The sequence below is a fragment of the Humulus lupulus genome, chromosome 2 (genome assembly GCF_963169125.1).
Source record: "Humulus lupulus chromosome 2, drHumLupu1.1, whole genome shotgun sequence".
Taxonomy (NCBI): Eukaryota; Viridiplantae; Streptophyta; class Magnoliopsida; order Rosales; family Cannabaceae; genus Humulus; species Humulus lupulus.
In genome coordinates, this window is record NC_084794.1 from 30353253 (window position 1) to 30364038 (window position 10786).

At 33.9% G+C, this 10786-nt stretch overlaps 1 protein-coding gene across 1 annotated transcript; it reads right to left on the reverse strand.

The window, feature by feature from the left end:
- Positions 1-281: 281 nt before the first annotated feature.
- LOC133814099 (uncharacterized) lies at positions 282-9193 on the reverse strand. The gene is made up of 8 exons (XM_062247103.1): positions 9052-9193; positions 8600-8862; positions 8324-8427; positions 7640-7853; positions 7411-7536; positions 7201-7347; positions 6689-7110; positions 282-876 (listed from the first exon to the last, which is right to left on the reverse strand). Exons 1-8 carry the CDS (start codon positions 9191-9193, stop codon positions 282-284), a joined length of 2013 nt encoding a protein of 670 aa, XP_062103087.1.
- Between the last annotated feature and the right edge of the window lie 1593 nt (positions 9194-10786).

Here is a 10786-nt window from a genome sequence, read left to right on the forward strand (position 1 = left end):
TGATCCAGATGAGCATTGTATTTTGAAATATGCTCTCTGGTACGGAGCCTCTCTAACATCACTAGCCAACAAATGGATCTATGTTTAGGGATGCTAAGTCTCTCCCAAACCACATTTCTCCAATGAACTTTGAGTGGGGGAGCAAAGAGAATATCATGACCTGCTTTATTCTTGTACTTCATTGCTATAAATGATGACATATCCATTTTGGCTTTAAAACGATCTTTAACAACAACTAATTTCTTCCAATACCAGCTACAATCAGGTGGAGTTCTATATTTCTACCTGTCCCCTTTACTCAGGTTAACACTGTGAATCCATCTAACCCACAAGTTATCCTTCTTAGCTGCAATGGCCCAAACATACTTTCCCAGAGCCTCTATGTTCCAGTCAATGACATTTCTGAAGCCCAAACCTCCAGCTGCTTTAGGGAGACAGATATTAGTCCAAGCAAATAAACCAGGCCCCGAATATACAGCCATTCCTTTCCAAAGAAATGCCCTACAGATGGCTTCAATATATCTCAAAAGCTTATTTGGTAGTGTCATTATTTGAGCCCAGTAAGCATGAATGGATAAGAGCACTGAATTAATCAAAGTAGCTCTTCCCATATATGATAGCTTCCTAGTACTCCACTGTTTGATCTTATGCATCATTTTTTCTAATATGATCCCACATTCAGCAGATGATTTTTTTTTTTTTTTTGAACAGATCAGAATACCAAGGTAGCGGAAAGGAAGTTCACTTCTGGTGAAACCCGAAACATCCAGCACCCTACGAGCCTCATACTCACTCATACCACTAAAGTAAACAGTAGATTTGGACTCATTAGGCAAAAGACCTGAGCTCCCAGAGAATAGTTTAAGGCCTTTAAGCCTCCATAATATAGAGATATAATCTCCATGACAGAATAATAAAAGGTCATCCGCAAAACATAAATGATTTAGTTTTAGTATTGAACATCTGTCATGAAATTTATAACCAAGCATAGATCCCACTTTAAGCATAAGACGAGACAAATATTCCATACCTAGTACAAAAAGCAGTGGTGACATTGGAAACTTGAAAGCATTTAGCATCTCTTAAATAAAATCCCATTCAATGGTGTCATAAGCTTTCCTTAAATCCAACTTTATCATACAACTCGCCTTGCATCTTTTCCTACCATAATGACACACTAAATCTTGGAAAATCATGATATTATGTGTTATATATCTCCCATGTACAAATCCCCCTTGATTGTCCACAATCAAGTTAGGGAGAACTTCTCTAAGCCTTGAGCAAATCAACTTAGATGTTGCTTTATATATGACATTACAACAAGTGATACGTCTAAAGTCACTTACATTATCAGGGCAAACTGTCTTAGGAATGAGAGTAATGGATGTGGCATTAATCTCCTTAAGAAGCTTACCCGTGGATAGAAAAGATAAAATAACAGCACTAACATCCGAGCCAAACTAAATGCCAGCTATTGTAATGACCCAACTATTTCTAAGACATTTGACCATTAAAACTACTAGACTTAGTACTACTTTGAAGAAAACATACATAAGAAATAATAATAACTTTATTGAAATTCCAAAGTAAATATTACAAAATAGAATGTAAAATATGGTATGGGTACCCATTATTTAAAACATAAAAACATTGTTTGATAACACATAAAACATAAACTTTAAATACTAATTGCAGAATTACATCAAAACATAATATAAAAGACTAAAATAAACGTCATCCTCGATCGACACGCAGTCCACTCAGTCCGTTCATCCTCAACACACATGCCAAGCCTCCAAGAATCCTTCTGCCCTCCATATTTAATTTCCTGCATCACACAAAAAATAAAGGAATGAGCCTAATGCCCAACAAGTAAAACCTACTAAAAACATACATCACATACATGAGCATAAAACTACATCATATACTATAAAACATAATACTATCTAAAACATACATAATAAATCGTAAGCATACACTAAAAACATATATCATAAACATAAACATATAACTATAAAGATGTATACCATCTAGGACTACACTATTAATGGTCATTAAGACATGTGATAAACCATCTACGTCCATTGTCTAATATCTGAGGTAGGTTAGATCGCATGATAGTATATGATAACCCATCTAGGTCCCCGTCTAATATATGAGGTTGGGTAGATCACATGATAGTATACGATAACCCATCTAGGTCCCCTGTCTAATATCTGAGGTAGGGTAAATCATAACTATAAACATAAAAATGATAAACACTAGGGCACTAAGCAACTATGAGCCCTAGATAAACATAACATAGCGTACTATAGCATAAACATACACATAAGCATATAGAAACTATCCTATTTTCCTTACCAAAATTGGGATATTTGAGAACAAAGACGGGATTTGGAACACTCCTAAAACCAACAATACAAATGGTGAGTATTTCTAAAGGATAAAGAATGAAAAGACTATAACTAAACCACCAAGAGAAAACTTACCGAAAAGACACCTTAAGTTCAAAGAACTTAAAAACCTAACCACAAAACCATAACAAAAGTTAGAACCTGAATGAAAACTAAAGAAACTAAGTGTTATACCCAAAAATTGGAGAATGCATCCTAGGAGGCTAAGGAGAATGCATCTAGGAGAGTGCCTCCTAGGAGAGCTAAGGGGAGTGGTCCTAGGAGACTCCAAGGAGGATGTGGTCCTAGGAGACCCCAAGGAGGGTGTGGTCCTAGGAGACCCCAAGGGTGTGTAGGAGGCAAGCCTCCCAAGGTTTTCTAAGTGTTAGCTCCAACGTGTCCAAGGTAAATAGATAAGGAGGAGGAGTCTCATGCAAGAGAATGGAGACTTAGACTTTCATAAGGAAAGTCTATACAATGTTCGATCGGACATGTTTGGGAGATGCTAAAGAAGGTTGCCTCAATGTTGTCCAAGGTGAGGTTGCCTCAATATTGTCCAAGGTGAGGTTCCCTCAATGTTGTCCAAGGTGAGGTGCCAAGGAGGTTGCCTCGGACCACCTTGGTCCGAGGAGAAGCCAAGGAGATTGGTTCAAGGAGGAACATGGCATGCTAGAGGAGAGTGCATGTTAGAGGAGAGAAGTGCATCTCCTACCACCATGCACGTTCAACCTACCACCATGCATATCCTACCACCATGCATGTTCAACCAGCACTTGCATGGGTAGTGAGTAGGAGGTGGACCAACTAGCTAGAGGAGACTAAGTCAGACACAACTTCAACAACATGCGCGGGAATCTCTCATTCTTCCCACAAATGGGGAATTTGTTACATTTTGAATTTTGAATGTTTATTTGTAATATAAATGTAATAAATATAGTAAAATATCCCTATTATAAGGGGATATCAGTTGAGGATCCCATCTCTATAAATAGAGAGCTTATGAGATGAGAGAGGGGCTTCTTGGGCTTCTTCTTTCTAGAGAGAGAAAATTGGGTTTGTCTGATCTAGAGAGAGAAAGTGCTGAAATTAGAGAGAATTCTTGTATTTTCACAATTTATACTGAAGAAACTCAGTTGGCATAATCCATCTGATCTTGAGTATAGATTTATAAATCACAACTCTAAGTGGATTAGGCTATTACCGACAATCGGGGCTGAACCACTATAAAAATCTCATGTGTTCTTTACTTTTCTTGTTTATACCGTTTGTTGTCATTTTGATTTCTCTTGAAGGCTTGTCGTTATTGACGTGCTCACGTCGTTGGCTAAAAACGCAGTCAACACTAAGGAATCAAACAGGATTGAACTTAAGAATAAGGGTACCTTAGTTGACCTTATGGATTGGTCTAACTCCAATACTGAAATACTCTAATCCTTACTGCCCAAGTGTTTGGTAAAGCTTAATAATGATAAGCTTTTTCCTTTCCCACCCAAGTGTATCACTCTTATGTTCTCACGAACACCTTGGAGTATGATCACAGCTGAAGAGTAAGTGAAAGGGCTGGGTGCTAAGTCCTATTTATAGAGTTCTAGGAATAAAGATTTTCTTTTTGGCTTTGAATAAAAATAATGAATTTAATTGAAAATATTTGAATATTCTTCAGTCAAAGGCTTAGGGCTTGGTCAAATTATTCAGAGAGAGGTTTAAGGAGTCAAATCTTGATTTTTAAAATTAAAAACAAAAATAATAAAAAGAAATAGAATCCTAACTTCTAACTCCCTAAATCTCATAACTCTAAACTCACCTGCAGTAAAATCAACGTAACTAGAACTTTATGAATCCAATTTAGACCATCTTTATACCGTTAGAAAGCTAATTCAATTATCTACAACTTTCTAGAACAACTATTTTTCGAAATTCATAATATAATTGGGTCAAAAATAGGTCGAAAGTTACAGTACCCTAAAGTTACGGAAAATCTATTTAATTATCTAAACAACAACCTAATCCACAAATAAATAAAATTGTGACAAATGCCATGCTCCTAACAGATTATGGTGAAGACTAAGTCTTATATTTCCCTTATTTTATCATTAAAATAATAATTCATTAATAATCATGCATATGACAAGTGTCGTAATCCTATTGGCTCTATCTAAACCTTAGAAATAACCATGCTCATAACAAGTGTCATATTCTTATTGGCTCTATCTAAACCTTAGGTTATAATAATTATCATATTAATAACCAGCAATTTTGAACCCAAAAGAGGGTGTTTTAATATTTATACTCGCAAGTACACGAATCGTTTCAGAATATAATGTTCATATAAGTACGAGGTCGAACCCATGGGAGTTGACTAACATCAAAAGAAACTATTTCAAACAAAGCAAGAAGATTCTAACCTAGTTCCAAATATTTGATGAGATTTTGTTTTAGAAAAATAAAAGACAAGAAATAAAAAGATTTAAGATTAAATAGAAAAATAGTTTTCAAATGAGATATGTAAAATAAGATTATTAAGATATTAGAATCCACAAAATGCAAGTTCAATAATATTTATAAGTATATTGATTCCCAAGTTTAGATATAGTTGAAATAAATCACACTATATTTTTTTTTCAAAATACATTTTCTATTCAAGCACAAGTTACTTTCAAAAATGTAGGATTTTTCTTCACTTATATAAGATATAATTTCTAAGCATTAGTTGTGTTACAACCTAATGAAACTACAAAAAATCAAAGAGATTATGTTTAGGCAAAATATGATACTTATGCTCTAAGAATTAGATGTGAACAATTTAATGAAAAACATTTAATCAAAGAATATCATATTTTTGCATAATGAAGAACTAAGTGTAATATGCTTTAACAATCAATAATAGATGAAAAATGCATATCTTTGATAGAAAAATCCATAAACAATGTTGCACAAATGGGAAATCAACATACAACAAAAAATACTATCTAGTTACATTTTGCTTCATCATCATCTTAATAATCTTGAAAAAGATTAGAAGCTCATAACTAGATTGAAATAAAAATTACAAAATAACATACTTGACATGCTCTTCAAAAGATGAAAATGGTAGAGAGAAAATAGTGAAAAGAAGAGAAAAATATGAAGTGTAGGAGAGGTTGAAAAGATGAAGAAGAGCCCCCCAAATGGTCTTACAAGACTCTATTTATAGGCAAAATATGGAGATTAAATTAATCAAATTAAAATAAATAAATTGATTAATTTAATTGTGTTGGGAAGTGGTAGGATAAATAGAGTAAGTGTAAGGGTATTGGAAAGATGAAATGTTTGATTGGATGGAAGATTAGTGAAAAACTAGAGTAAAAAAATGAATTAGGAATGTTTATTTAGGTAAGAAAAAATAGGGAATAGTGAATTGATATTTGAGTGAAAAGAAAAAAAAAACATTGGGAAGAAAAATATGACTTTTGGCCTTTTGTGGTTTTGACTATTTCATAAAGAAAAAAAAGAATAGTTTTTTTTTTCTTTCCAGGTGGCCCAACTGGGCAGGAATGGGTCTCGGATTGGGCTGGGAGACTGGGCTTCAAACGGGCTGGTCAACAGGCAGGTGGGCCTCGGGTGCTGGATGCGGAGCAAGCTCGGGCTGGCGGGCCAGAGGACGGGCTGGGCCAGGTGGGCTTCATTCCTTCAAAAGTAACACTTTTTTTCTCTTTTTTTCTTTTTTTTCTTTTTTTCTTTTCTTCACTCTTTCTTGGCTCTTCAAGAACCAAAAATAAAGCTATTTCCTACAAAATAAATATAAATTAAGTCATGATAAAATATTTTCAATTATAAATAATTCATATAAATTCTTTGAAAATATTAATTATAACTTAATTTAACATTTAAGTTCAACAATACCCATTTATTTATTTATATAAAAATATATATATTAATATTTTACAACAAAATAATTATAAAAATACATAAAAATCTATAAAAATTAAAATGAAGCTAATAAATTCAAAAAGTAATTAAAACTTAATAATTTAATTAAAAACTTAAGAACTAAATCATTTTTAGCTTCAAAAAATGTGGTAAAATAACTCTAATTTCTAGAGTTATCAAGCAATATTAATCAAGCCTTATATTATAATTAATATTCTTAAACTATAGGTTAAACTTATAAAATCCATAACTATTGTTAGGAGTTTCCAACTAAGTCCCGGTTTGAACCAAAATCCACGAAATCTAACATACTACAAACTAATACTAGATATTGCTACTACTACTACTAATACTACTATATAACTAGCTAAGTAAAATTCTGGGACTCTACAGTTATCCTGATAGAAGAAGCTACTGGTCCAGGAGCTTTCGTCCCTGATATGGAGAAAATGGCTTCTTTAACTTCTTGAGCTGATAACTCAGCTGAAAGAATCCGGTTGTGAACCTCAGAAATAACAGGGCCTAAATTCACTATTGGCTGTAAAACCTTTCTCCTATGTTGCAAATTAGACCCCAATAGTCTTTGATAATATCCTAGGAAAGCATCCTTGACTCCCTCTGGTGTATCTACCCAACGACCATTCTCAGTTTTGATTGACAAAATTATGTTCTGCAATCTTCTAGCTTTCAATGATGCATGGAAAATATGAGTGTTTTCATCTCCATTAAGCACCCATGATACTTTAGCTTTTTGAGCCAAAAATATAATATATGCTTTATGGAGATGAGCAAACTTAGCACTAGCCAACTGCTCTTGCTTAATAAGATTATAATTAAGAGGCTCTCTATGCAATGCTTCCTAGGCCTCCAACAGATGTAACTTTGCTTGAATTCCTGCCTGTTGTAAATCCTGAAATCCTTCTCTATTAATGTCTAAAAGGACATGTTTCAGCCTCTTCAATTTTGTAACCAGTTTAAACATATCAGTACCAAAAACAGATGCCTTCCAACTCGTACTAACCTGGTCCTCAGAAGAAGTAGCTTCCTTCCACATCCAAAAATATCAAAATGGTTTCTTCCCCAAATTCGTATCAAAATAAAATGATACCAGGATAGGGTTGTGATCAAAAATGCCTTTTGGAAGATAAACAACTTTAGAATCCTGAAATGAATCTGTCCACTTCGAATTAACCATTGCACGATCAATCTTTGAATACACCTGTTCATCATTCTTCTGTTTATTATTCCAAGTAAAAAAAACATCCTGAAAATTTTAAATCTTCCAACTGACAGGAAGTTATACAATCCTGGCCTGTTGTAGATGTTATTTTCCTGACCCTTTTGCCTATTCTTTCAAGCTGATATAGAATCTCATTATAATCTCCCACCACCATCCATGGATCATCAATTTGTAAAGCCAACCTCTGAATGTCTTGCCACAACCTTCCCCGAGCCATTTCCTCATTAAATCCATAGACAAAGGTGATGAAAAATCTTCCTGCCCGATTTGGAACTTGAGCCAAACAATGTATTAATTGATCAGCACATACTCTAATATCAATAGAATACATACTCAGAATCCATGCTACAATTATTCTGCCTTTATCAATCCAAGGATTGTTATTAGTAAAACACCAACCAGAAAATAAACTTGTATAAAGTACCCCCATATTTTTATTCTTCACCTTTGTTTCAAGTAGACTAACCAGCCTCACTCTCTTTGAATTGATTAACTGCTTGATTTCACGATGCTTGTGTTGGTTGTTAATCCCTTGAACATTCCAACAGAGTATTTTATCCATTACAGATAGAGGGATCTCCCCCCCCCCCCCCCGCCCTCTCCAGTATGTAGCCTCTGTATCTCCTCTGCCAATGTATGGTACTGGTTTGTCACCGAAATTGGAATTGCCTTAGACTCTTGCCTTTTAATCCCCTTAATCACTTCCTGAAAACAATCCTCATCAACTGTTGTCTTCACCGACACCTGCTCTGCCACACTCTTCTTAGGCACCCATTCTTACTTAACTTGTTGTTTCTTCCTGCATATCTGAGTTTCATGTCCAAACCCAGAACAATGTTGACATACAATAGGAACCCATTCATACTCTACTTGAAGCTCAATTTCCTGATCAAATTCATTCATGAACCCAATTATAGTTGGAAAATCTTGCTCCAAACTAACCTCGATAAGGATTCTAGGATAACATAGCCTGTCCCTCTGTTTGGTAATATTATCAACTTGAATTGGTCTCCGTATCTGCCCCACAATCTTAAAGAGGGAACGCTCACCCCAATACTTGATATCTAAACCTCCCAATTGTATCCAAGTAGGATGTAATATCCTCTTTAGAGAAATCACCCACTGAGTTCCAAGGTTTCACGACCATCGATTTTTTCCCAAAGAACATATAACCACCACCAAGAATCCGATCACGAAATGCCAGAGAGTGGAATCTGATAATGAAAATACCGTGAGAAAGTACTCCTACCTTATCCACATTTTCTTTCCATAAACGCATCACAAAACCATCCAGAACATTGACTGGAGGATTCGATCCAACTACATAACAAACAATTGAAGGTTGCTAGTAGCTAATCTCCTCAGCTATATCTTCGGGATCAATTTTGATTCCAAATTTCTTCTCCTAATTAAGAGGAATCTCGCTTCTAGTTGTTGGATCACCACACGAACTAGTCTGCAACTTATCGGAATGGAGAGATTGTAAAATCAGAGGAGAAGGATTCTTACCTGAATCCACATCCTGCAAAACTCGAGTAAAAGCACTCAAACAATCCTCAAATTCCTGTCGATACTCAGTCTGTCGTGTTACTGATTCCTCTGTCTCCTTAGATGAAAAAACCCTACCCAATTGTTCAGTAACCTCTTTCATATCCTCTATAACTTCCTACTCTTGAACCCCCAAAATTGCATCCATCGATCTAGTTTTGATAATCCTATCAGAAGATGAAGGTCCAGATTTCCTGATTTTTCCATTTTCCTTAGGTCTCCCCACATTCCTAGCTCCCTTTGCCATGGCTCCGGCGAAACTCACCGAGAGAGAGAAGAACGTGAAATACCCAATTAATGTTTAGTTTTTACTTTATAAGTGGTTAATAAATATCTTATTATAAATAAGATAATTATTAATCTCTCTTTCATATTAATCAAAACATGATTAATATTAATTTTAACCTATAGTTTTTCAAAATAAAAACTATATAGTTAGATAATTAATTAATTTATAATTAATCAATTGCCCATAATTATCACATAATTATGTCCTTGCCCAAGAAAATTAAGTCATCTCCACAAATATTTCTTTTGACATCATTACCTTTGACAGTGTAGGACAGAGGTGATCTGGAGACCATGGACCTATAATACGAAGCTCCAATAAATGAGATTATTAATTAAACTCTTTAATCTAATAATCTTAAATATTAATTCATGATTACTCCACTATAAATATGGAATTTCACTTTAACTATTTATAGAATTATATTTATAGAGTTTTCTCTTGTAAACTATTGATATAATCAATAAATGCAGTTCAGTGCTCTATTTATTGGTTTGTTAATTAGAGCTGGTCAAGATTATCATTTTACCCTTCTAATTGCCGCTTGATCCTTAAGTACCATTAATTCATTAGCTAATAATTAATCTATAATCAAATTATAGATTTGAAGTCAATAACTATTCTATTCCAGAATTAACCCTTAATGGAACTAATATTCGATCTGTTCGGAAAGTATGGATTCCATTATTGTAAATCATGCTCCCAGCCATTCATGATTTTGAATCTCCAAAACAAAATTCATTAGCCTCATTATACTAAGAAACATTAACGAGTAAATCAAAAGATTCAATAAACACAAAAATGAGTTCATGAATTCTCAGGATTTAGACTAATCTACAAATGATCATCTATTATGATAATAATTAAATATTGATGTCAAACAACAAGTTTATAAAGATAATTAATTCTCATTGGTCCTGTCATATATAATCTCTATTATATACAACATCTTTACCAAGATGTCTATCCCCATCAGTATATGAATCTAGATCACTCGCCTCCCACATGCTTAGTAAACCACACTAGTAACTATTCATTAAATATTCTTTACTTGAATATGTTAGTGATTATTTTATTCATTGTATATGATTTTAATTCTCTCGTACTAATACAATATAATATTCTCATGAATGAATAAGGAATTTTCTTGAAATTATTATATAATTAATTCAAACAATAATTATAACATTCAAATATAATAAAATTGTACTTTTATTTAAATCAATAAAAATTTCTTTACATGCCTTTAGGGCATTAATTCTAACACACTGCCCATCATCGGCCGCCACCGTCTTTCCACAAATCCAGCCACCACCCATTTAAAAATTCAGACTGGTTATACTTGATCCAATAATGATGATGTGCACCTTTATATGTAGCATTATTTAAGATAGGTTATCAAAATTT